The sequence below is a fragment of the Brachyistius frenatus genome, unplaced genomic scaffold (assembly GCF_029030835.1).
Source record: "Brachyistius frenatus isolate BFR_SWC_R1_liver_20210118 unplaced genomic scaffold, ASM2903083v1 Contig_42, whole genome shotgun sequence".
NCBI classification, from domain to species: Eukaryota; Metazoa; Chordata; class Actinopteri; family Embiotocidae; genus Brachyistius; species Brachyistius frenatus.
This window is the reverse complement of record NW_027210641.1, coordinates 1,340,223-1,365,471: the sequence shown is the minus strand read 5'-3', so window position 1 is coordinate 1,365,471 and position 25,249 is coordinate 1,340,223. Positions and strand designations below refer to the sequence as shown.

Here is a 25,249-nt window from a genome sequence, read left to right as displayed (position 1 = left end):
CTCATAGTCCACGGAGCGAGTCCCTCTAAGGGTAAACCTCATGGTCCACGGAGCGAGTCCCTCTAAGGGTAAACCTCATGGTCCACGGAGCGAGTCCCTCTAAGGCTAAACCTCATGGTCCACGGAGCGAGTCCCTCTAAGGCTAAACCTCATGGTCCACGGAGCGAGTCCCTCTAAGGGTAAACCTCATGGTCCACGGAGCGAGTCCCTCTAAGGGTAAACCTTATGGAGGGTGAGACCTCCTAAGGTGAGTCCCTCTAAGGGTAAGCTACAGTGGCTCAAAGTTCAATACTACTCAATATAATACCAAACCAAAGTTCAACAAACATAAAACTCAAACATAGTTTTTGAAGATGAAAAAGGCAATTTTTTTTAAAGAAGAATAAAGAACAAGATCGAGAAAACTGTAAGCGGAGTATATATATATATATATATATATATATATATATATATACTCCGCTTACATATATACATATATATGCTTATATATCAGTGTGCTATAGTAGTATACAGTATATAGTATGCATCACAGTTGTAATTTCTATCCTCTCTATTTGAGTGGCTTTTATTCTCTTATTTATTTATATATTTTCTACAAACACATTAAAAACAAATTGTGTATCTGTTTTTTCTTCCGATTATTTTATATTTTTCTTTTTTTGTACATACATTTAGTGGGTGTCTGTTTCTTTTATACATTAATGCCTTTTTGTCCCTGAAATGAAAGACTACAAACTACTTTGCTGTAGATTCTACACATGAACCTTCCATCCATTGCTTATACAACAAATACCACCAAACTCTAAATCCTACAATACTCTTTTCTATAATTATAAGATGATGGAGAAACATCTAAATCTAAAATGATGTCATCACCTGAATAAAACATGATGAAATTTAAAAAGCTTTTCTGGAAGTCAGACGTCGGATACCACACCCGAAGTGTATAGTGATTTATTTAATAAAATTACAGCCTGAAAGTCCTACTATTAAAAGTGTATTTGTAATGTGCATTTTTAATGATACTCTAATACATTCATCTACTCTGTTTTCAACCTCTTCTAATCTATTTACAAAGTCATCTAAAATGCTCATCACGAGGCCCCTGAGTTTAAAATGCATATCTGTCAGTATATACACAGTTTGGCGAATAGCTCCCTAAAGACATGGGTCCAGTGCAGCTATACATACGGTGTGATAGTGAACCCACATTTGTCACCCACATTTTCCCACTTCAATAAATAGCCTACAGATCACGATTCATTTGGCACAAAACAATCATAAATCTCGGTGTTACAGGTTTGCCACTAAACACCATGAACACAAACACATCCGTGTGATCTGGCCGGGCCGGGAAGAATCCCGACTATCTCCCATGAGTCCAGCTCAGGGTCATATTTCTCAATGCTTTGCAGATACGTTCCTTTAGAGTAGGAGTATCCCCCGGATACGTAAATACAACCATTTATTACTACAGCCCCGCACTCCATCCTCCTCTCCTTCATCACTGAGATCGGCCTCCACTCGTCCCTCTCCGTGTCGTAGCAGTCTGCGATGGTCGTCTGTCCGCCCACCAAATACAGCTTGGTGTTGACAGTCACAGAGCACAGCCCGTACTCTGAAACCACAGGAGGTCAACTCAGGGAACACTATTCCACGTTCTGATGCTCATATTTCACCTTCTTTTAGATTAGACTACATACCTGGATGGGGACTTGTTGTTATGACACTCCAGTCATTGACATCAGGCCTGTACACCTGGATCTTTTCATAGGTGCAGCTTCCTCTGTACCCATAGTGGCCTCCGGTCACATAGATTTTATCTCCCGTTACACAAGCGGTGGCATTTCCTACACCTTCAAAGGAAACAGACGTTACAATCATCACTGGAGCAGCACCTTGTGTCTGTCAGTTTAAAAGTGGATGACTTAAGCATGCTTTATTTCATTTTCTGGCTATGGTGGAGGAGCGACACGAATAAATCAACACAGAAGCAAAAACCAAAACGACGAGCCAAAAGTTGCCAAACTCACACTTGAGTTCTGTCGCTCTATTTCTTCCAGAACTTTTGGCTTCATCTCACGGTCTTCATCAGCAGATGGAGTTTGCTCAGTCGTTCTGTCACGGCCTGAGTGGTCCTGGCTTCAGGGTGCTTTAGAATATATTCAATTGTTTGTAATAAAGTGCAGACTCCTTGTGATGTTGTCATAACAACTGAACCATCTCCATGGCAACTGAGCAAATTCCATCTACAGACGAGTGCCTGAAGTTGTGGCTGAAAGCTCAGAGAAAGCTGTAGTTGTAGTTATTGTTATAAAGTTGTTTGTCAAGCAGCGACATGTTTATTAATAAACCTTTAAGGCTAAACTTTGGTTCTTAATGAATTTCATAAAACAAAATGTTTCCAGTCATCTAGTTAAAATTCAAAAGTTGATTTTTTTTGTTGTTGTTTTTTTGTTGTGGTATTTACACTAAATAATTCCTTCATCTTGTGTCAAAGTTCATCCTTGACCTTGGAAACAACTTGATAATAAAACAATCTCACCACGAGTTCCCTTTAGAAGCTGTGCAGGACCTTTCAGTCAGTCACATGATCTTCATTAACAGATTGAGGTTAAGAATGTGCTCTGAACGATAGCCTCTAAGCTAATTTAAGTCTTTAAATGGCTCAGAAGAAGCCGCTACATGGATTTTGTGGTCAGATTGCTTTTGCAACCTTCATTTATTCTTTTCTCTCCCTCTTTAGTTCATGCCGCACCAGAAAACATTTGACCATACCTTGGATCATTCTGGCCACAGGAAACCATTTCTTTTTTAAAGGGTCATAAAATTCAGTCTCTTGCTCTGGAGCGCCTCCTCTGTAGCCTCCGATAGTGTAAATACAGCCGTGCAGAGCCACAGAGCAGTGGTAGTACCTGGCTGTAATCATGGGGCAGCCCTCGGTCCATTCATCGTAGTCACAGTTATAAATCGAAACAGTGTCCAGGGCCTCAACAGTGTTTGACCTGTAGCCTCCAGTCACATAGATATTTGCTCCAATTAAACTGATGCTGTAGCTCTCTCTCGCATGGTCAGGCATGTCTTTTCCTTGCACCCAGGTGTTGCTGATCGGATCCCAGATGTGGACTTCACAAAGGGGGTGCCAGTAGTACCCTCCAATGACGTACATGCTGGAAGACATTTTTCTACAGGCTGATATCTCTTTGCCATTGGGCCTTAAAGCCTGGATGATAATAGATTTTAATTTCCCGACATTGTTCATCAAGTATTGTCCGTGCGCCTCTAATGTAGCCTTAAAGTAAATATCATCCAGATCCAGATGGATGGAGCGCAGCAGGTCTGAAGCCTGGTGAATGCGATTGTCCCAGTCATGGGTCACCCACCTGGAAACAGCATCTATCAGTCCTTCCTCTCTCTGCACAGTGAGGCTCTGAGCAGCCAGCAATGACCTCAGCCTGTCGAGGCCGACCTCCAGGAACTCGTCCTGCTGAATGAGCTCCGTGAACCTGCTCAGCATCACTCTGCGGGCCTCCCTCTCCAGCCGGGGACACACATGCAGCTGAGCAAAAGAGAGCATGCCCAGGCAGTTGTCAACATCCAGGAGGCGAATGAGAAACTCCTCGCATGCTTGTTTGACAGAGATGAACTGCAGGAGGTCTGCAGCCTCCAGCAGGCTCTGCACGTTGCTCTCCGTGATGCACACCTGAGCGGTGTACACGTAGTCCACCAGGGCGCCCAGGACCCCGCAGTCGACCCCGGTCAGCTTGACGACGCTGTTCGACCTCTCCCTCATATCAGCTGTGAACATGACTTTGAAGTAGGAGCTGCGGGCTGACAGCAGCGCCCTGTGGCAGTGAAACACCTGTCCGGACTCACATTGCAGAGTAACGTCGGTGAACAAGCCCCTTATGTAGAAATGCCTGAAAGCATCCAGGAGCTCTGCTGCATGGTCACCATCACAGAAGTCGTATGTGTAGATTTCGGTTTGTTTATGTGACATAATATCTAGAAAAAAAAAAAGAAAAGAGAAGATATGCGTCAATGTGAAATATACTCGATGGTGTGTTTACAAAAACTAAAGCAAAATCCGTTCAGGACGATGCAGCCTAAATATTCCCGGATTGACCCTTTAATTGATATCAGAGCTCCACCCCACCAGAGACACGGTGGTCTTACCTCTCAGCCTATATGTCCATGGATGATCTTTGCTGACACTCCGCTGTTCTGCTCCTCGACCAAAACGCACGAGCCTCTATTTAGCTCCGTGGGACGGTCTCCGGCAGCCCGGTCCTATTTTGGTATATTTGTGTGCAGCGGCCATCCCCCCCCCTCCTCCTCCTCCTCCTCTTCCTCCTCCTCTTCTCCTGCTCTACACGCTCTCGTCTCCAACAGCAGGTTCTTCACAAAGCCGAGCAACCATTCAGAGGAATCAGCCAACACCGCTATGTCCTCTCAGCCTAAATATAACGTCGGTCTCGTTTAGTGTCCAAGAGACACCGACAGAATATAAATGTCCTACAAGTGAGCCTCGTCTTCAGTTCAGCACAGAAAGAAGACATTGCAAAGGGTTCATTCATGTCCCCCCGTTCTTGTCGTTGCCAGAGTGGCCGAAGCTTTATCTAATCCCAACGAGGATTAACAGCAGCGCACGCAGACGGTCTCATGTGACTACTGATATGTGACTTTCACTTTAATAGTCTTCAGTACATCTGCCTGGGGAATATTTTAAATCCAATCACTTTAATTGGAACAGATTGTTTTTGCTTTATTACAGTGTGGTGTTGGTAGCTGCCATGGGCGGGTTGTGAGAGGACAGGTCTTCGGGTCCGGGCATGTAGAAGAGCCCCCCCACCCCCCTCTGCAAGGGAAGGCGCACAGACTATAAAATGACATTTGTGTTTTTGCGTTTGTTTTGTCTCCTTGCTTTATGTCTTTCTGTTGTTTTCTTACATCAGTATTTGTCATTTTTAAGTTGTTCACCATATTTTAACTGTTTGTTTTTTTAACATGTTTCCATAAATTGAGGATCCTGAAGATTATTGACTAATTGCATCCAGATTTTTGCCTTTTAATGACAATGATGACGATTTTAAATATCTAGAAATGGTCATTTCTTGATTAAAGGGAGAAACGTGAAGGTTAATTAGAAAACTTTGCATAAAGATTGAGTCTAGTAATTCATATTCAACTTTACAATATCATAACCAGCATTATAAGGACTATTGTAACAGGTAGTGATTAAGTCCTTGTGAAATCCGTCTAGTGTTTTATACTTCAGAGAGGATTGTTTTCTGCCAGGTAATCAGAAAAGCCATCTGGTTTCACGTGAGAAACTGTGGATGTGCTGCAGGGAGGACTGCTGCAGTTTATCATGACCAAACTGAAGGTCAGTAAACAGCTGTGTGCATGAATTATGAATTTCTGCCTCACATCTCTCACATGATTTTTTGTTGTCTCACATTATTAACTGATGCATTTTCCCGACACCACTCATACGAATCACCCAACACCGCCGTTTTCTCTCAACCTCCATTCACCACAGTATCTGAAACACTGGACAGCGTAAATGTACCTAACGAGCGGAGAGGCACAAATGGAAAACAAATCTTATCCAAATGAGCATCGATTTAAATACAGCACCCAAAGGAGCCGTTGCACTGATCCTGTCATGATTTCCTTTCGTTCTTGTCATTGCTTTTGTATATTAAACCCAAGTCCAGTGCAGCCAAGGTTTTATCTGAATCCAACAAGGAATAATTTGGGGCCAGAAAAATACATTTAGTGCACAATATTCTACGTAACTGCAGAGCAGTCTCGGCGTGATTGCATGCACTGATTTAAACTTATACTGGAGTTTCATTAAATTCAGGAAGGCAGGGGGGATTAAGAGCTATTAAAAATGCTTGCAAAAAACAAAATGCACAAAACAAGGACATCCTTAAATACTATCCTTAATCCTTAAATTAAATATGTGAGTATTGTTTCAGTGTGTTGCCAACTTTAGATTTTACTATCTAATAGTTGGGTTGTTTGAATTAGTTAAGATTATTTTCTTGTACATAGTGCAAAGTGGCCGTCTCTCTTTTAACCTGGGATGTTCATTACATTACCCTGTTAGGGATCTAAAAAATATCACCACGCTCGAGAATCACAATATTATATTTTGTGATAACGTATTTATTCTCAAAAACACTTATCAATGTAAAAGTTTACATGCAGTGATTTGTGGCAGACCTCGGCTAATTTTGTGTTAGTTTGTACTTCAACAAGCTCATAAATGATCTAAACACTTAAATGTTATCAAAATTATAGTTTTAACTGTAAGTGTTCAATTTCTAAACAAGTTGTTAGCTGTAAAGACAAAAGATCAATACGACTCAATTACATTCGACACTCTTGAACATGTTAGGAACGTGATCCTGGCTGTGTGTGAGTGCTGCTGCTGTCATTTAAATGCTGAGCTGTGCTGCATCCTTAACCAAAGGGTTCAAGGCACCGAGATCTCGCAGGAGAGAAGACACCCCCACACAATACCACAGATCCCCAGACTGGCTTGCAGGAGCACTGAAGGACTCAATCTGCACTCCTTCTGTGGCCAACAGCCCTAAACAGGGGGGAGAAACCAAAAAGAGAAAATAGGTGTGAATTTAAAAGGGAAAAAAAAACAACCTCAGTGAACACTGTAATTAAATTCTCATAACTCAATGCTACCTTTCATCCAAATTACAAGTCTTGAAGAACTGATGTGCATAAAGCAGCAGAGGATAAAGATATGGTTTACAGTTTCATCCTTGATGTAATATGTGCTTTGTTTTGGACAAAAACACAATTCAACAGTGAATTTACTGCCACCGTTCACCATCAACCATTATGCACTTTGTTGAGATCAAGTTTGCCTCAAAGCCTGAAAAAAAAAACAAAGGGCGATGTGTTACGTAGTGACGTGATTTCTCCAGTATTACACTGCAGATGATTTGTAAGTGATGTGTGAATTTTGAATTTGAAATGAAGGTCTAAATATTTGATGATATAACGGTGCACCAAAAAGTTGTAAGGAGACAACTGCTGGTGGAAAAAGCAGCCTTCAAACTGTGAATGGACTTGTGTTAGTGCTTCTGTGGCATGCTGAGGCTTGAAGGAGCACTTTACAAGCTAATTGTAAAGGCTGATTATACATGCAGCAATTATACAGAAGTTGTAGAGAAGTAGAGTTATACACCATTAAAAAAAACATTAAAAACAGAAGACAAACTGGTTGTAGCCGTCAGCTATGGTATTTTTATGATGACTTCAGTTTTCTATGGTTGATTTTGAAGCGCCAGCCTGCATGTTCTTACCAGCCACTGAAGACAGGAGCTGAGGGCTGGCAGAGGCCTTGAAGAACAGCAGGTTTCCAGTGAGAGAGATGGGCTGTCTGAACATGCTGTCACTCAGCCCCAGCAGGACCGGCACTCCACCCTGAATGGCACCGCTGGCTCTATAGCTGCAGCCGCCGGCCACGATCTCCACCTTACACACACCTTCAGCTGCCCCGTCCGATGCACAGTGGGTTTGCTCCACCTAAACAGTCAGTTCACTTGCATGAAAATATTTATTAAAAAAAAAATTAAAAAAACACACTCATTATTTTCATACGCAGGTCGATGTCGTACCACGATCCCAGTCTCCTTGGCGAGGCTCAGCACATTGATGAGGTTCGGGCAACTTCCAGATTCATGACTGAGCAGTCCGACCAGTATCGCTGACGTCATGTATTCAGTGGAGGACTTCATACAATCCCCTGGTTTGTAAAAAAACAACAACAACAAAACAACTTTTAGTGCCTCTACAAGCAAGTGACAGGAGTTTATACAAACACACAGCTGTCTGGCTTGTGCCTGTTTCCCAATGACACCACTAGAGGGAGAAAGACAACCGCCTAAAAAAAATGACCTTCCTATGATATAACCCTCCCACCACCCCGCCCTCCTCTTTCCCTTCCCCCTCTGGTTAAAGAAACTGGTAGGACCAGTAATTTGACCTTGAGTAGTGATTTCAACATTGCTGAATGGTTTCTTTGCAGCGCTGCATGCGTGAAGAACAGTTCCAACCGCTTCTCCAAGCTTGATCAGTTGATGAGAATCCTGGGAGAAGGTGCTGGCAAAAACCTGCGCATTCACCTACAGGAGGAGAACATGTTTAGTTGTCATGTGGAGGACAACACTGTAAAAACAGAATCATGTTAAAAGTCTTCACAGACCCCCACAAATTGCTGCAGTACACTAACAACACATTTTTCAATAATAAAACTCAGTACGCTACATTAAGTAGTGTAAGAACGCCGAGTAGGACTTACGGCTCCAACCAGTTTCTTGCCCTTCACCATGTCCACGATCTGCAGAGCGATGTCCTCCCCACAGCGAGCCTGAGCCTCCTTTGTACTGGCTCCCAGGTGAGGACAGCTGATGACATTGGGGTGGTCCACCAGTGAGCGGTTCTTGGGTGGTTCCTGGGGCCAAAAACATAAACGCAAAGTAAGACACAAACTACAGCATCTCTTCTGTTAACATTAAAGGATAATGATCAAATCAGTCAAACTAACGACTGTCTTTGGTACTATGCAGCAACTTTACAGATCTTTTTGAGATGATGTGTGGCTGAGATTCTACCTCAACAAAGACATCAAGTCCTGCTCCTCCACACTGTCCAGACTCCAGAGCTCTGAGGAGAGCGTCCTCATCAATGATGCCCCCTCTTGCACAGTTCACGACTTTCACTCCTTTCTTGCACTTGGCAAATGTTTTATCATTAAGGAGACCTTGGGCACAAAAATACATGAAATATAAATTCCACACGTCTCCAATACAATCTGCAATCGTTTTTTCTCTTAATTCTCAGAATCTCCTAAAATGATGCGCCTCTCATTGTTAGTCGTGCAGGTTATTGCTTCCTCCAGCTCTGTTCACATCCCGGTGATGTGCTTCATTCATGTGCAACAGGAACAGACTGTTAACCTTTTGACCGCTTGTTTCATTCCTCAGCGAGGAGAACCAGAGTGAAGCTCACCAACGGTAGCGGGCATCAGCGGCGTGTGAACAGTGATGTAATCGCACTGAGGCCAAAGCTGCTCCAGAGACATCTGCTGCACCCCCCAGCTGGCTGACACCTCAGGTGGAGTGATGGGATCAGAGCCGATAGTCTGACAAGGAAAACAACAACAACCTCTGTTTTTAATAATAGCACAGAACACCAAGAACACCGACACCGAGCCTCGGAGAACTGCGAGCACGCTTACTTACTTTCATGCCAAACGACTGCATTCTTGAAGCGACTTCCTTTCCGATTCTTCCAAGTCCAACTATTCCGAGTACCTTTCCGTAGAGCTCTGCACCCATGAACTGTGAAATTAGAAAGAAAACAATGACCCCGACAACAAAATCCAAAACGGCACAGATCCAAGTGTCACATCTGATTATTGTCAACTGGACCAACAATGGAGCCAACCATGTGACAGTAATCGCTTTGTGTGCCAACCTGTTTGCGATCCCAGTTCCCTTTTTTCATTGACATTGCGGCTTGAGGAACATTTCTGCAAACAGATCGAACACATTCATGTAATTTTACAACATTTGAATGCGATTAAAACCGCTGAGTGAACATGTTGACCATTGTTCATGAAAGCCCGACTCGTCTTGCCTTGAGAGGCTCATCAGCAGCGCACATGTCAGCTCAGCAGCACTGATCGTGTTCCCACTCGGTGTGCTGCAGAAAACAGTTGACAGGAAGTCAATTATATCGGAACTGCACAGTAAACAATATCTGTGTTTAAACTGGGGACTTACTTCATGACAATGATGCCCTTTTTGGTGGCAGCACCAACATCCACATTGTCCACACCGGTCCCGGCTCTCCCAACGATTTTGAGATTATTAGCAGCACCGATCACATCAGCTGTTACCTTGGTTGCAGATCTAACAACAAGGGCGTCGTAGTCCTAAAAATGGGAAGAAAAGCACATCGTTAATCTAATTCATGTTCAATATTAGTAGTCACAGTTACTTTGCTGTACTTTGATTGATGCAAAGTTATTCTGTAATTTTCACCAGAAACTGACATTATAGGGACCTTAAATCATTGATTATTGCTTCATCTTTCTTACACAGCAGCAGTCGCAAAAATGTAGCGTAAATAATTTGCACTGTTTTAGTTTCCATGTCAAACCTACATGTTGGTTCCAACCAAAGAAACCTCTGCCTGGTTAGATGTGATAGTATATCCAGTCGATCACATCCTTACGGTGTCCATAGTGACATGTGGCCGACATTTCCACCAGATCATTTTGTAACTATGGTAACATGCATGCACTTCATCTCAAGAGCAGTGAAACCTTGTCTCATGCGTTAGAGGATGGAAATGGTGTTAAAGCAGAGGTGTGTTTATTTTGTGTTCACCAAGAAAGGTGAGTGAACAGAAGTAAAGCATGATGGTTATCACTATGATCCACATTATTAACACTCTCTGTTGTTAATCTTTCTTTTCACTCATTTGTTGATCGTGTGAGAGACACACTGACAGAAATCCAAACCGTCCACTGAATGAGTGAACTCTAATTTATATTCCTCTCGCCTTGTTGTTCACGAACGGACATTAAACAAACCAGAAACAAAAGACAACGAGTGGTTGTTTATAGAATATATTTTTAGAAATATTTTCCTTTTATCTGGATCAAATCAACAGGTGTGAACACTGCAGCTCCAATAATTATGTGGTTAATTGATTAGTGGAGCAACAAAAAACTAATCACTGTTTTGGCAGTTGATTAATTATGACGCTTTTGTTTTTAAGAAAAGAAAGCTGAAATTCTTTGATTCCAGCATCTTCATTTGTGAATATCTTCTGGATCCTTTAGTCCAAAGTTTTCATAAAGTTATTATTATTATTATTAATTTATTCATGATATTTTGGGGGATTAGACATTTTCGTGATGGGAGAACTGGCAAAGTCAGGGATGAGTTGCATCAGCTTCTCAATGGGCGGTGCCAATTTACCAACAAAAAAACTCGCTTCCCACCCTTCACCGTGACGGAACCGGTTCGGTTCGGTTCGGTGATCAAATCAAATAAAGTGCACGCGCCTCATATTAAACTCTGTGTGGAATAAAGCTGCAGGAGCGACTTGGTTTCAGCCTTTTGCAGCTTCTCCTCTCAGCGACTCAACTTTGGAGGAAACTGCTGCATGTTGCGAACAAACAAAAGACACCATGTGCACGTGAAGCAGTTACACAATACACGGAAGTGGAAAGCATACCTTAATCTGAGCGATCAGTTCTTCCTTTTTCATCATCTGCTTTTCCGTGACTCGGATGCCGTTTTCCTCCAGAATCGCTCTGCAGCGCGGATCCACACTTTCACTGATTAACACGGAGTTGATGGAGATCGGAGCCATCTTGCGGGTCGCTTGCTGCTGGGCCACCGGTGCTGGTCTTGCTGCTGGATGTCCCGTTCAAGTGACGGACAACAGGGAGTTGCTTGCTTTTGAACGGTGGACTCGGATTTCGGGTGAACCCCTGTTATCGTGAACCCGCCTCCCGTGCACCTCTTGCTCTGACGTCACTGCGTGCAGACTGGAAACCAGCTCGGGCAAAATGCTGCAAACCAGTATGATGTGATTTTTAGGTCTTCAAGAATATGGTGCAAGAAGTGTTCAGAGAAGTAGACGTAGAAGTTTCAGGCATTGCAAGCACAACTCCTGAATTCAAAACGTTTATTTTGCAGCCTATTATCAGAAAAGCAGCATTTTAATGTTGCTGATTGACAGATTTACAGTTTTCATTACTTCAAGTAGTTTAGAAATTATTGATATTTTATATAAGCCTGCTGTCCATTATGAATGAGGTAACATTCATCTGAAATGCAGTGAAATTGAAGGCTAAAATGAAAATACTTTCACAAAGTGCCTCAAAATTGTAATTAAGAAGTCAGGTCAAGACGCAAAGTCAAAAAAGAAACATATTCTGAAATTAGTTTTAATATAAGTAGAAGTAGTTATGGATTTAAAGAGGGATACCATCACCCTTTCCATCCCGTCAACAGAGAGCAGAGAGGCTTAATGTTTTTCTGCCTGACTCATTGACCAAACTGAGGTTTGTGTAAGTACGAATGTATTGCCCCGAAAGTGGCTCCGAAATATCCGTCATCTAACTCTTCTGTGTATTGATAAAGCTTATATGTATGATAAATACTTCCTACAATTGGGTATAATATAATAATATAAGATTCAGGCACCTAAAGTCACACACCGGGAGATCTGATAGAACAAAATGTAATATGCTTAAGAGTAGAAACGAGAAATCTTCCAGGAACGTTAAACTTGTTCTTATCTGCCCTCATTTAAACAGGAAGACGGATCAGGTCAGGCTTAATTTGTCAGACGCTGTTCATCACCTGACTCGTTAAGCAGCACATGACAGCCCCTTCCTTTCAGTGTTTCAGTCACATCACAATAGTCAGACTACATTTTAAAATGCATGTAATGTGTTTCCTTACGCGTCTGTGTAGCTGTCAGTCACAAGCAGCTGTGATTGACTGTTTTCCTCCTTCTGTTACATTAAAGAAGAAGTAGACAAAATAAAGGACCTGATTTCAGTAGAAACCTGCCAGTGAGTTTATTATGAAACAAAATCATTGTGATGAACTCACTTTGTCTTGACGTATGATTCATAGCCTTTAACACTCAACTTCCAAATCAATAATAAAGCAGGGTCTTACAACGAGCCCTGGTTTAGTACGCCACGCTTTGACCAGGTCAGTTGAATTGTTCTTCTGTGGAGCACGTTAACACATATTTCCAGAATACTTTATTAATGTAAGTAATTAAGAAAGGAGCTTTGCTCTAGATCGAAGTTGCATGCTCAGTATTTAATTGTGAGCGATACTGTTTTTTTTAAATGTTCTTTAAAGGCCACTTGTTTGCTGTGAACAAACACAGACATGATGTATTTTGCTGATATTGACAGGAACCCTGTAAGTTAAAGAGTTGTGGTTCAGCTCTGCTCTGGTAGTTAATGGAGGATATTTCTCTGCAATCATCAACTTTTCTCTCAGACACATCCAGGGGCGATGACAGGGGCGATGACAGGGCCTTCCTCATGATTATATGGCTTTTCACAGCAAACCTTTGGACTTCAGCCAATAATGATTTACATATTTACATCTACAGATAACAATATTGACCACCGGTGCTTTTCCGACTGTGACGAGTTTAAATGTCTAAAAAGAGATCTGATCAAACAACAATTTGCTGCAATCTTGTGACCAACAGGTGAATTTAATTAGAAACAAAGACAAATCACCTGTTTGAAACTCAGGTTTATATGCAGTCAGCGGTGTTTCAATAACGAGAACTCGGCACGCCACTTCCTGGTAACCAGAGGAAAGGCTTCCGATTGGTTCGGCCGTTGCCTAGATACCACGCAACAAACGCAGGCAAACGTACAACCGTGCACACGGACTAGCGTTAGCTAACTGCAGTCAAAACCTTCTTCAACAACCGTTTACTTTCACATTAATTAGTTTTCCTTCATTAATAATGACCATATTGTATTTAAATGGCGTCGGTGGTTCAGTTCGGCCGTCGGAGAGGATCCAGTAAAAGCGCTGAGCTGAAGAAACCCAGCGAAGAGTTGACAGGTTGAGGCGCGTCATGGGTACGTTTAAAAGAAAACAGCATCTCTTTATATTTATATTTATTTTATTTTATTTAGTCAAAACACATCAGAATAAGTTTTAAAAGAAAACAGCATCTCTTTATATTTAATTTAATTTAATTTAGTCAAAACACATCAGAATAAGTTTTAAAAGAAAACAGCGTCTCCTTATATTTATATTTTATTTAATTTTATTTAGTCAAAACACATCAGAATAAGTTTTAAAAGAAAACAGCGTCTCTTTATATTTATATTTTATTTAATTTTATTTAGTCAAAACACATCAGAATAAGTTTTAAAAGAAAACAGCGTCTCCTTATATTTATATTTTATTTAATTTTATTTAATTTTATTTAGTCAAAACACATCAGAATAAGTTTTAAAAGAAAACAGCATCTCTTTATATTTATATTTATATTTATATTTAATTTGTCAAAACACATCAGAATAAGTTTTAAAAGAAAACAGCATTTTATATTTTATTTATTTTATTTAGTCAAAACACATCAGAATAAGTTTTAAAAGAAAACAGCGTCTCTTTATATTTATATTTTATTTAATTTTATTTTATTTTATTTAGTCAAAACACATCAGAATAAGTTTTAAAAGAAAACAGCGTCTCTTTATATTTATATTTATATTTTATTTTATTTTATTTTATTTTAGTCAAAACACATCAGAAAACACATCAGAATAAGTTTTAAAAGAAAACAGCGTCTCTTTATATTTATATTTTATTTTATTTAGTCAAAACACATCAGAATAAGTTTTAAAAGAAAACAGCGTCTCTTTATATTTATATTTTATTTTATTTAGTCAAAACACATCAGAATAAGTTTTAAAAGAAAACAGCGTCTCTTTATATTTATATTTTATTTAATTTTATTTTATTTAGTCAAAACACATCAGAATAAGTTTTAAAAGAAAACAGCGTCTCTTTATATTTATATTTTATTTAATTTTATTTAGTCAAAACACATCAGAATAAGTTTTAAAAATTAACAATAAAAAATAAAAATCTACTGTAGGCTAAAAAAAAAAGCCTCCGACTAAATTGTCTGCAGCTGCAGCACAAAATTAAAGATAGTTCATGTTAGACTTTATTTCAGTTTATTAATCTAGACTTTAACTATTTAATCACACAAACGGACTGTGCACATTAAAGTTCCCCTAAAGATAATGTTTTTTAGATATATAGATAGATAATAGATAATAGATAGATAGATAATAGATAGATAGATATAGATAGATAGATTTTTATAGATAATAGATAATATAGATAGATAGATAGATAGATAGATAGATAGATAGATAGATAGATAATAGATAGATAGATAGATAGATAGATAGATAGATAGATAGATAGATAGATAGATAGATAGATAGATAGATAGATAGATAGATAGATAGATAGATAGATAGTTACTTTATTAATCCCCAAGGGGAAATTCTTTCGCTACAGCATTTATAGATACAGGAAAGAAATAAAATAACAGTAAAAAATATTAAATATAAAAATGAACAGTATATACAATAAAATAGAATAAAATAAAATAGAATAATTAAATTAAAACTAACTAAACAATAGTGCAAAGTTTATATATATATTTAAACAACCAAGAAAATCAGACAACTGATGGATTTTGCCAACAATAGCCAACAATAATAAGAGGTGAATTATTGTATTATTGGTCTTATTGCAGTGACTAGTGTAGTAGTGATGTAGTGGTCAGTTTACAGGAAGGGATCTTTATGTCCTATTTTTTATTTTCTTTATTGTGTGTCAGCGGATGAAGCCATGAGAGCAATCCAGCCACCAGACCTACGACAAGTCGCCGTCTTAAGTAAGACACAGTGGCAACGGATTCAAGATGAACTGAACCAGGTTGATAAAGACAAAGAGAGTCGAAAACAGGCGGTGAAAGAGAGAGAGGCCCTCCACCTGCAGTCAAAGGAGGTGGTGAAGCAGTGGTCCAACACCATCACTGTAAGTCACCTACAATCAGCCTTTCTCACATTTAATTCACTATCAAGAGCTGAATACACACACACACACACAGTCAAAAGGTTAATATACTGCGTGTGTGTGTGTCTATCACAGGGTCAAAGGGAAAAGAAACTAGAGGCAAAGAAGATCCGAGAGCAGATTGAAGAGGAGAAAAGGAAACAGGCTGATATAGAAGAGGCCAAATACAAGGAACAAAAGAGGAACGATACCATCGACAAAGCCAAAACTCAGCTGTACTATCAAACCGAACGAGTCAAAGGATTAAATGTTGGTATCGCTGCAACATCATTATGTACATAGTATATTACATTTTGGGATAACGAGTGATTACTGCTCCTTCCACAGAGTGCGCTCCAGCTGACGGAGGTGCTGAAGGAGAGGGAGGCTCAGATTGAACTCCAGCACAGAAAAAAGAGCGCCGCTATAGATGTGGAGAAAAAATTAATGGATATGATGAAGAGCAGAGAGGTTGAAGCCGAGAGTCGGGATCAGAAGAAGGAACTGCTGAAGAAGCTGGAGAGACAGGCTGTTACAGAAGACCTGAAAACCCAGTAAGACACGCAGCAGTTGTTGAAGACCGACCGTTGTCTTGTGGAACAACAGTCTGGTATAACAGTGCAGCCCTGCTCTTCCTTATGACTCCTTTTCTGCAGAATTAAGGAAAATGAGAAAGCCATAGAGCAACAGAAGCTGAAGAACAAGAAAGATGGAGAAGCAATCCAGCGTTTTCAAGATCTCCATCAGTTGGAGCAAAAAATGGAGTCCGAAAGAAAAGCAAATCAGAAGAGAGAGCTCATGCGCACTCACCTGGTACGGTCCCGTCAGCACAGGTGATCGAGTATGTGCAAACATGTGACATTTACTCGTGTTTTCTGTGTACTTCCAGAAGCATCTCCGCAACAGAGACCTGATCAGAGCGGCAGATGCACAAAAAGAGGAGGCTGAAGAGGAGCAGAGGAAACTCCATTTCACTGCCAGACAAAACATTCTGAAGTTACGGAAAGAAAAGGAAAAGGAGTTGTTCAGGTGAGACCCAGCAAAACAATGAATACGGTTAGGCGGATATGGACCGCCCCTCCGGCAGCTTCGGGACTCAGTTTATATGACCGGACTTACTTTATTCTTCAGAGAGGCCCAGAAGATCAGAGAGAGCATCATGGAAAAAATGGGAATCCCAGAGCGGAAGAAGGCGATCGATGAGGAGCGCTGGATTGCGAAGGCCATCGCTGAGGGGGATGCAAGACGGATGCAAAAGCAACGGGAGGATGAGAAGAAGAAGACCATAATGTTGAAGTTGATGGCTGCACACAGAGAGTTGATGGTAACATGCTGCATCTCACGACATTAAAAAAAAGACGCAACTAAAGCAGGAAACCTTTAAGACCGCTCTTCTGTCGTCTTCTACACTGTGGGTCCAAAAATGTTTAAGTTGGGTGAAATCAAGTTGTTGTTTTTTGCCATCTCATCAAACTGCGAGTAACTCAATGTTTTCAGAGCTGTAACAGAAACTGTGTTTCACCAGATACAAGAAAAGGAGCAGCAGGACCAAATGGAAAAGCAGAACAACCGAGACACACTGCAGGCCAAGAAAGACGCGGACAGAATATTTTCTGACAGACAACAACTGAAGGCGAAGAGAAACAGAGAAGAGGGAAAAAAACTACAAGAATTCTATGGAACACAAATGGTAATGTTAAAAATGTCCTTATCTAAAAAATGAACTTTTGGTAAATGGAGAAATTATCAGCCTCGTCCTCTCGAGAGGAAACTCGTTTGACTTGCTTTTATCTAATCTTTCCAACGAAGGCCGAAAAAAATGCCAGATGTCGGAAGCAGAGAGACGAGGAACGCGAGTTTGAGGCGAAGTGCGCAGAACTCGATGCCGAAGAGGAAACGAAGTTTCGACAATATTCCCAGCAGGTCATCGACGAGGCGGCAGAAGGTCAGAGGCACATGTTTCCACTTCAAAAAGCAGCGAGGGAAGGCCTCCGGCGGAGCGGCGGAGTCCAGCCGAGCCAGCTCGTTCAGGAACACACGGGCGCCACAGATGTTAAAAAGCTCTACGAGGCCGCAGATATCCAGGAAGCAAAGAAGAGACTCGGGTTCCTGTGGTGATGGTTCGCTCTCAGCGGGGAAGGTTTGGCTGCAAGAACGTTTCCCGAAAAGTACGGTGTCATTTTCTTGTAGTACTATTTGGGAAAAGTTCATGTGATTGTGAATGCATTTAAAGAATATTAAAAACGATTGATGAAAATCGAGCCTTTTCATTCGTTCTCCAGATCAACGTGCACAAAACAGAATTCATACAAATGGCTTTTATGTTGTAATTCCAGCATGACATTTACATTTTGTCTTTCATAAAACAAAACCAGCTAACAAACGGGATTACAGTAATTGTTCTGCAATGTTAAAAAAAGAAAAAGAAAAAAGGTCATGGTTGTACATATTTTGTCAAACAATCAGAAATAAGCATGCAGGACATTTTGAGATTTCGTCATTTGAAATTAACGTGTTGGTGTGGGTGGAGCAACCAGTAAAATCTTTTTTTATTTCTTTCTCATTTTTCTAAAAAACAAACAGTCTGAAATCAGAGCTACTGTAAAGCCAAAATATAACTTACCAAATAATCAAAAACAACAACAAAAAAAACAGCCTTCAATCCGACTTCTGATGGTCGTTTCAAATTAAAATACCTGTTCCTCTCTCAGCCCTAATGCAGCTCACCATGAGGTGTAAAGTCCTTCCCTCTAAACTGTTACAGCCTCAGCTAACCGTCAGTGTTGATGTAAAAATCCACAACCCCCATTTAATCCACAGTTCACCTGCAGCTCGCAGGATGCTACAGACTTTGTAATGGCATGTTTGAGTAGTTATATTCAATGTTAAGGGTTAGTTTTCCCCTTTCGGACTCAACTTTTCTCTTTTTAACAACGACTTCCATCTGTTGTAGTTTATTATCTGTATAACTTGAAAGTTTGAAGTGTATCTGACAGACCTGGCCTCTCCTGCTCTCCTTGCCTACAACCAAAGCCTGCTCAGATATGATCGGTCAACACTACAGACAGAAACCAGAGGTTTCAGGTACGAGTCCTGCTGCCAACAGAGTCTGTATTGAAGTGCAGATATCCGTTCATAGAGATTTAGCTTCGGCAGAACTGGGATTGTTTGCAGTGAATGAGGAGTGACTCGGTCCCGTCGGAGGAGAGCTGCTGCTGCATACTACATGTTTCTGGGGCAAAGAGCCGAGACGTCGAGGTTCAGTCGCTGTCGGAGCCGGAGCTCGACTGATTCTTCTTGCTATCATTTCTATCTCGATCTTTTGTACTATCAGGTCTTCTGGCCGGGCTTCTTCTGTCTTTGGATCTGGAGGAACTTTTCTCTCTTCTTTTGGAAGCTGGGCTCCTCTGACTCTTCCTCTTGTCTCCTCCGTCGCTCTCCGAGCTGCTGCTCCGTCTTCTCCTCTGGCTGCCAGATTCTCGGTCTTTTCTACGAGAGGATCTATCTCTGCTGTGGTCTCTCCTGCTGCTCTTGCTTCTGGAGCGCCGGCCTCTGTGCGAGTCTCTACTCTTATTTCTATCTGGAGTTCTTGTTCGCCGTTCCTTATCCCTGGATCGTCCTCGTCTCTTCGTCTCCCTCTCGCTGTTGTGTCGTCTTTCCTGACTCCTGCTGCGTTCTCTGCCGCGCTCTTTGTCTTTGTCTCTCCTCTCTTCTTTATCTTTCGATGCTGCAGGTCCTCCTCTGTCTCTGTTTCTGCTACTTGATCTACGCTCATCTTTACCAGTTGCTCTTTCCTTGCTTCTTGACTTTGTCCTAGTCCTCTCACCATTTCTTCCTTTTGTGTCTTCTTTATTCTTTTTATCAGATTCATGACTCTTATTTTTATCTTTGCTGTGATCATTTTCTGACTCCTTTTCCTTCTTGTTCACATTTCTGTCTTTGCTCCTTGAGCGTCCTCTTTTGTCATCACTTTTGTGCCTGTGACTCTTATCTCTGCTTTTTGACCTTCTACTCTTTTCTCTGCTTTTACTGCGGCTATGAGATTTATCTCTTTTCTTTGCCTTGTGTTTGCTATGTTTCTCATCCTTTTCTGCAGAGTCCTCGTCTTTGCTTTTAGACCTGTGAGACCGAGTTTTCTGATCTTTTTTACCCTCAGCTGTGGGTTCATGCTTTGTGTTGGAGGTCCGTCTCTCTCTTCGTGGAGGTTTAGCAGCATCCTCCTTATTCTCATTCATGTCACCTCTGTAAAAAACAGTGCAGCGTAAATAAACCGCACTTGACAAGTGACATCAGGTAACATCATTCATTCAATAATGTAAACTAATATGTTTGTTTGTGACTTTGCCTCCTTTTTATTAAGTTCTGGTGAGATGCTCTTACCGGTCCCCTTTGATCCAGCGCTCTCCCGTGACGGCTCTCATCCTCTGACGCTGCATCTCCTGACGCCAGTGAGGAGGAGTTTCACTCCTCCGAAAACGATCTCTAGACCTTGAACGAGAGCGAGACGGAGTCCGGTATCTCTGGATGGGATAAACAAAAATAATTTACTTCTTCAATACAGCTGTACACAAACAAACTGGACCCTAACACTGATAATTAGTATAAAAAAAACAACGACAACAAATCTTACAAAACTACAATTAAACGATGAACAAAAAGCAACATCACAATAGGAATTATGGACGAGATTTTAGGGCACTTCCAGATTTTTTATGTGATTGCGCCCACTACGGCATCACATAACTTTCCAATGGATAAAGTTTGTAAAGATAACTCTACTATGGAGTATTACTTCATGTTACTGCTACTATCAAGTGTGAAAGCTGAGCGGAGCTGCACTCACCCTCGGACCCCTGCCTTTTATCTTCCTGCCGGATCGAGTCATCACGAGTCTTCTGTGATATGTTGACTGAGAATTATATGCAATTCCAGAACTGCAGAGAGAAAATAATGCATGAAAATGACCAGACAACAGCATTATGTGTGGATGTTGGTCGTACTGACTGTTCGTCAAACACTAACTTCTCTCTCGGCCTCTCCGTTTTATTTCTCTGATCCTTTTCGTCCTCCTCTTTTGGCTTCTGGACCGTCTGGGGACTTCTCCTCATGAGGAATCGATTCTCGGGGATGGGCGGGATTTCTTCAGGACGTACAGTAGATGTAACCAACTCCTCTTGTTCTTTCTCTTCAGTGCTTTCAGCTTCTGACCTGAAAAGATATCGTGGCTCAGAATCGACTCTTTGTGCCGTTTACAACGTTCAGCAACTGAAAACGTGATAATAAATGGATTACTTTTTCTTTTCCGTCTTCTTCTGTTTCTTTTTCAGCTTTTTTGCCTTCTTCTTCTGCTTCTTCGACTCTTTCACTGATTCTTCGGAGTCCGAGGACGATTCTGAGGAGCTGGAGGAGTCACTGGAGCTGCTGCTGGAGCTGGAGGAGGCCCTCGCTTTCTTTTTTTCATCTTTCTTTGCTGCAAAAATGTAAATAGTGTTACATGCAGTGAGATAAAGTTCAAAACTCCTTTTGAATCACTGAAAATGCTTCACAAAAACAAACCTTTAGATTTAGGGACGAGCTCTCCGCAGTTCAAAACTTTCACCTCGGTGTACGGTTTGCTGGTGGCATCTGTTTTCTGGTTCTCCATGGTTTGAACAACCTCTTGGCCGGAGATCACGTGACCAAAAACCACATGGACACTGAGAAAATACACAGGAGAAGAAATTTAGATCTTTTATGTATATCGTGCATTGAGCACTATGCAATCAATTTGAATTTAAAATGCAATGGAGCAGCACTTACCCATCCAGATGTGGTGAGGGTTTCGTTGTTCTGAAGAGTCGCCGAGAGCCATCGGAAAAAAAAAAAGCATGCAAACATTCGTAAGTATGAAGAACGTCCGCTAATACAACATGAAATCAATAATATGGAGCAGCAGACTGCTTACATGAAAAACTGTGACCCGTTTGTATCTTTGCCCCTGTTGGCCATCGACAGCAGATACTCCTTGTTGTGTTTCACAGCAAAGCTTTCATCTGAGGGGAACAAGGAGAAGATGGTTGAAGCCAACGTCGGTTTGGACAACAACTGGCAGCTCTGATCGCGGCGTCTTTACCTTCAAAAAAGCCTCCGTAGATGGATTCGCCTCCTCGTCCGTTCCCTACGACGGAAAAAGACAAATGAAACGTGAGGGGCGGCTTCGATAAAGAGATATGTGGCATTATAAAAATGCTGCTGCTCGCGAGTTATTTAGCATGATTAGATTTGTGGTTTGTTGGTGCTTTCATAGATCAGACACCATCAGCATACGTTCAGGTACAAACTCACAAGGACGCTATTCAGACTCTCTGAGGAACTATGTCCTCACATGGCTTCAACTAAGAAGACGAAACCAAAACTAAAAACATCATTCATCAACGTTGTTAACTCACCTTCACTGAAGTCTCCTCCTTGAATCATGAAATCTTTTACAACTCGGTGGAAGAGGCATCCCTTGTAGTGCAGTGGTTTCAGAGTTCCTTTGCCCATACCTTTCTCACCTGCGCAAAACAACAGTGACTCGTATTACCAAGTCGTTTCCCAAATTATGACGCCGAGTGGCGTCGACTCGGGGAGGAAATGTCGTCACCTGTGCAGAGGCATCTGAAGTTCTCACAGGTTTTGGGACAGATGTCTGCAAACAACTCCACCACAACTCTGCCGACTGACAGGAAACACCAGCGTCACGATAATGAACACCAACAACTTCATGAAGAGTATTAATACATCATTACAGGAGGTCACATCAGAGGTCACATCATTACAGGAGGTCACATCAGAGGTCACATCAGAGGTCACATCATTACAGGAGGTCACATCAGAGGTCACATCAATCATTTATAGTCCTGTATTATCCTGTTTCATGTATTAAATATCCACCCTGATTATATATCTTTACCTCCATCAAACAGCTTCATGCATAAAATGGACCATTAAACCCTCATGAAGCTCATGAACGTCAGACTGAGATGTTCCTCTGATGAAGATGAAGATAAGTGAGTGTGTCTGAGTTCAGGTGTTCTTACTGAGACTGAGATGTTCCTCTGATGAAGATGAAGATAAGTGAGTGTGTCTGAGTTCAGGTGTTCTTACTGAGACTGAGATGTTCCTCTGATGAAGATGAAGATAAGTGAGTGTTTCTAAGTTCAGGTGTTCTTACTGAGTACGTTACTGATCCCGATGTCCAGGAAGCAGCGCGGGCGCTGAACCTTGATCCCCATGATCCGGTTCAGATCACACACCTGGAGACAAAGACACACGAGGGTGAGCAGCAACGGAAGTGACCGGGTTCTAACGGAAGTGACCGGGTTCTAACGGAAGTTACCGGGTTCTAACGGAAATGACCGGGTTCTAACGGAAGTGATCGGGTTCTAACGGAAGTGACCGGGTTCTAACGGAAGTTACCGGGTTCTAACGGAAATGACCGGGTTCTAACGGAAGTGATCGGGTTCTAACGGAAATGACCGGGTTCTAACGTGAAGTGATCGGGTTCTAACGTGAAGTGATCGGGTTCTAACGTGAAGTGATCGGGTTCTAACGGAAGTGATCGGGTTCTAACGGAAGTGACCGGGTTCTAACGTGAAGTGATCGGGTTCTAATGTGAAGTGATCGGGTTCTAACGGAAGTGACCGGGTTCTAACGTGAAGTTACCGGGTTCTAACGGAAGTGATCGGGTTCTACCGTGAAGTGATCGGGTTCTAACGGAAGTGACCGGGTTCTAATGGAAGTGACCGGGTTCTAGCGTGAAGTGACCGGGTTCTAACGGAAATGACCGGGTTCTAGCGGAAGTTACCGGGTTCTAATGTGAAGTGATCGGGTTCTAACGTGAAGTGATCGGGTTCTAACGGAAGTGACCGGGTTCTAACGTGAAGTGACCGGGTTCTAGCGGAAGTTACAGGGTTCTAACGGAAGTTACCGGGTTGTAACGTGAAGTGATCGGGTTCTAATGTGAAGTGATCGGGTTCTAACGGAAGTTACCGGGTTGTAACGTGAAGTTACCGGGTTCTAACGGAAGTGATCGGGTTCTACCGTGAAGTGATCGGGTTCTAACGGAAGTGACCGGGTTCTAACGGAAGTGACCGGGTTCTAACGGAAATGACCGGGTTCTAACGTGAAGTGATCGGGTTCTAACGGAGGTGACCGGGTTCTAATGTGAAGTGATCGGGTTCTAACGTGAAGTGATCGGGTTCTAATGTGAAGTGATTGGGTTCTAACGGAAGTTACCGGGTTGTAACGTGAAGTTACCGGGTTCTAACGGAAATGACCGGGTTGTAACGTGAAGTGATCGGGTTCTAACGGAAGTGACCGGGTTCTAACGGAAGTGACCGGGTTCTAGCGTGAAGTGACCGGGTTCTAACGGAAGTGATCGGGTTCTAACGGAAATGACCGGGTTCTAGACCGGGTTCTAGCGTGAAGTGACCGGGTTCTAACGTGAAGTGATCGGGTTCTAACGGAAGTGACCGGGTTCTAATGGAAGTGACCGGGTTCTAACGTGAAGTGATCGGGTTCTAACGTGAAGTGACCGGGTTCTAACGGAAGTGACCGGGTTCTAACGGAAGTGATCGGGTTCTAACGTGAAGTGACCGGGTTCTAACGGAAGTTACCGGGTTCTAACGGAAGTGATCGGGTTCTAACGTGAAGTGATCGGGTTCTAACGGAAGTTACCGGGTTCTAACGTGAAGTTAACGGGTTCTAACGGAAGTTAACGGGTTCTAACGTGAAGTTAACGGGTTCTAACGTGAAGTTACCGGGTTCCAACGTGAAGTGATCGAACATCAGATCGATCGATTGATCGATCGGCTGCTTCACGTCACTCGCCGCGCACTTAAAAAGTCTCACGTGACCTGTTGAGTCGACAACCGGAGAAAACGTTTCGGTGCTTAAGAATCACGACGGTCCACGTTTACACTCTCGTTCATCCGAGTTTTATTGTGACTCGTTGACGCGGTCAGCCTCGGTATCAGTCCCGGTCCCGGTATCGGTCCCGGTCGGTCCCGGTCCGTCGGTCCCGGGCCTGGCGTTAGCATTAGCAGGGTCGTTAGCCACCGCCAGACAATGCGGAGGGATTTCACGACATAACGAGACCCAGCTCAGATCAAACATCGCGGCTCCGCAGTTAAATCAGCCGGAATGTGAAACACGTCACCTGGAGAATGAACGCTGTCAGTCCATGCAGCCAGCAGGTCCTCCGCGACGACGAGCATGAAGTTTCATTCAGTGTTGAGATGAATGTTTTCCAAAGATGGCGCGGCGGGAACGTCAATCAAGAGCCGCGCGGCAGTTAGAGCTGTGGGGTTAATGTGCCCCGAGTCTTACCTGCCAGGGACGACCGGATGCTGTGGGGTTAATGTGCCCCGAGTCTTACCTGCCAGGGACGACCGGATGCTGTGGGGTTAATGTGCCCCGAGTCTTACCTGCCAGGGACGACCGGGCGCTTTGGGGTTAATGTGCCCCGAGTCTTACCTGCCAGGGACGACCGGGCGCTGTGGGGTTAGTGTGCCCCGAGTCTTACCTGCCAGGGACGA

The 25,249-nt window shown here is 42.3% G+C and overlaps 4 protein-coding genes across 4 annotated transcripts; 1 reads left to right on the top strand and 3 right to left on the bottom strand.

The window, feature by feature from the left end:
- Positions 1-940: 940 nt before the first annotated feature.
- On the bottom strand, positions 941-4,473 carry klhl23 (kelch-like family member 23). Its single transcript, XM_069702535.1, has 4 exons — positions 4,177-4,473; positions 2,779-4,005; positions 1,704-1,856; positions 941-1,618 (listed from the first exon to the last, which is right to left on the bottom strand). Exons 2-4 carry the CDS (start codon positions 3,998-4,000, stop codon positions 1,308-1,310), a joined length of 1,686 nt encoding a protein of 561 aa, XP_069558636.1. The 5' UTR covers positions 4,001-4,005; positions 4,177-4,473; the 3' UTR covers positions 941-1,307.
- A 1,689-nt stretch (positions 4,474-6,162) lies between these two features.
- Positions 6,163-11,429, bottom strand: phgdh (phosphoglycerate dehydrogenase). The gene is made up of 12 exons (XM_069702534.1): positions 11,287-11,429; positions 9,822-9,973; positions 9,676-9,741; positions 9,514-9,568; positions 9,279-9,377; positions 9,046-9,178; positions 8,649-8,797; positions 8,336-8,488; positions 8,021-8,159; positions 7,653-7,780; positions 7,338-7,560; positions 6,163-6,604 (listed from the first exon to the last, which is right to left on the bottom strand). The coding sequence occupies exons 1-12, from the start codon at positions 11,422-11,424 to the stop codon at positions 6,450-6,452; spliced, it is 1,590 nt and encodes a 529-aa protein (XP_069558635.1). The 5' UTR covers positions 11,425-11,429; the 3' UTR covers positions 6,163-6,449.
- Positions 11,430-13,578: 2,149 nt separating this feature from the next.
- Positions 13,579-18,203, top strand: cfap210 (cilia and flagella associated protein 210). The gene is made up of 9 exons (XM_069702533.1): positions 13,579-13,684; positions 15,472-15,671; positions 15,786-15,959; positions 16,038-16,243; positions 16,346-16,502; positions 16,579-16,718; positions 16,821-17,013; positions 17,215-17,379; positions 17,499-18,203. Exons 1-9 carry the CDS (start codon positions 13,681-13,683, stop codon positions 17,805-17,807), a joined length of 1,548 nt encoding a protein of 515 aa, XP_069558634.1. The 5' UTR covers positions 13,579-13,680; the 3' UTR covers positions 17,808-18,203.
- ppig (peptidylprolyl isomerase G (cyclophilin G)) lies at positions 17,993-24,987 on the bottom strand. Its single transcript, XM_069702532.1, has 13 exons — positions 24,871-24,987; positions 22,885-22,966; positions 22,315-22,389; positions 22,118-22,225; positions 21,802-21,846; positions 21,634-21,721; positions 21,489-21,518; positions 21,246-21,385; positions 20,982-21,159; positions 20,712-20,897; positions 20,533-20,623; positions 20,070-20,209; positions 17,993-19,931 (listed from the first exon to the last, which is right to left on the bottom strand). Exons 2-13 carry the CDS (start codon positions 22,943-22,945, stop codon positions 18,950-18,952), a joined length of 2,124 nt encoding a protein of 707 aa, XP_069558633.1. The 5' UTR covers positions 22,946-22,966; positions 24,871-24,987; the 3' UTR covers positions 17,993-18,949.
- Positions 24,988-25,249: the final 262 nt, after the last annotated feature.

Excerpts from the sequence above, each read along its gene's own strand:
- phgdh (XM_069702534.1), bottom strand. The coding sequence starts at position 11,424 with ATGGCTCCGATCTCCATCAACTCCGTGTTAATCAGTGAAAGTGTGGAT. Across the intron at positions 7,781-8,020 it reads TGTTGAAATCACTACTCAAG|GGGATTGTATGAAGTCCTCC; the intron begins GTCAAATTACTG and ends TTTACAAACCAG. Across the intron at positions 6,605-7,337 it reads GCTCCTGTCTTCAGTGGCTG|GGCTGTTGGCCACAGAAGGA; the intron begins GTAAGAACATGC and ends CCCCCTGTTTAG.
- ppig (XM_069702532.1), bottom strand. The coding sequence starts at position 22,945 with ATGGGGATCAAGGTTCAGCGCCCGCGCTGCTTCCTGGACATCGGGATC. Across the intron at positions 22,390-22,884 it reads CGGGATCAGTAACGTACTCA|TCGGCAGAGTTGTGGTGGAG; the intron begins GTAAGAACACCT and ends GTTTCCTGTCAG. Across the intron at positions 21,160-21,245 it reads GCTCGTCCCTAAATCTAAAG|CAAAGAAAGATGAAAAAAAG; the intron begins GTTTGTTTTTGT and ends ACATTTTTGCAG.
- cfap210 (XM_069702533.1), top strand. Across the intron at positions 16,503-16,578 it reads AGCTCATGCGCACTCACCTG|AAGCATCTCCGCAACAGAGA; the intron begins GTACGGTCCCGT and ends GTGTACTTCCAG. Across the intron at positions 16,719-16,820 it reads AAGGAAAAGGAGTTGTTCAG|AGAGGCCCAGAAGATCAGAG; the intron begins GTGAGACCCAGC and ends TTTATTCTTCAG.
- klhl23 (XM_069702535.1), bottom strand. The coding sequence starts at position 4,000 with ATGTCACATAAACAAACCGAAATCTACACATACGACTTCTGTGATGGT. Across the intron at positions 1,857-2,778 it reads TGTGGCCAGAATGATCCAAG|GTGTAGGAAATGCCACCGCT; the intron begins GTATGGTCAAAT and ends TTTCCTTTGAAG. Across the intron at positions 1,619-1,703 it reads AACAACAAGTCCCCATCCAG|AGTACGGGCTGTGCTCTGTG; the intron begins GTATGTAGTCTA and ends CTGTGGTTTCAG.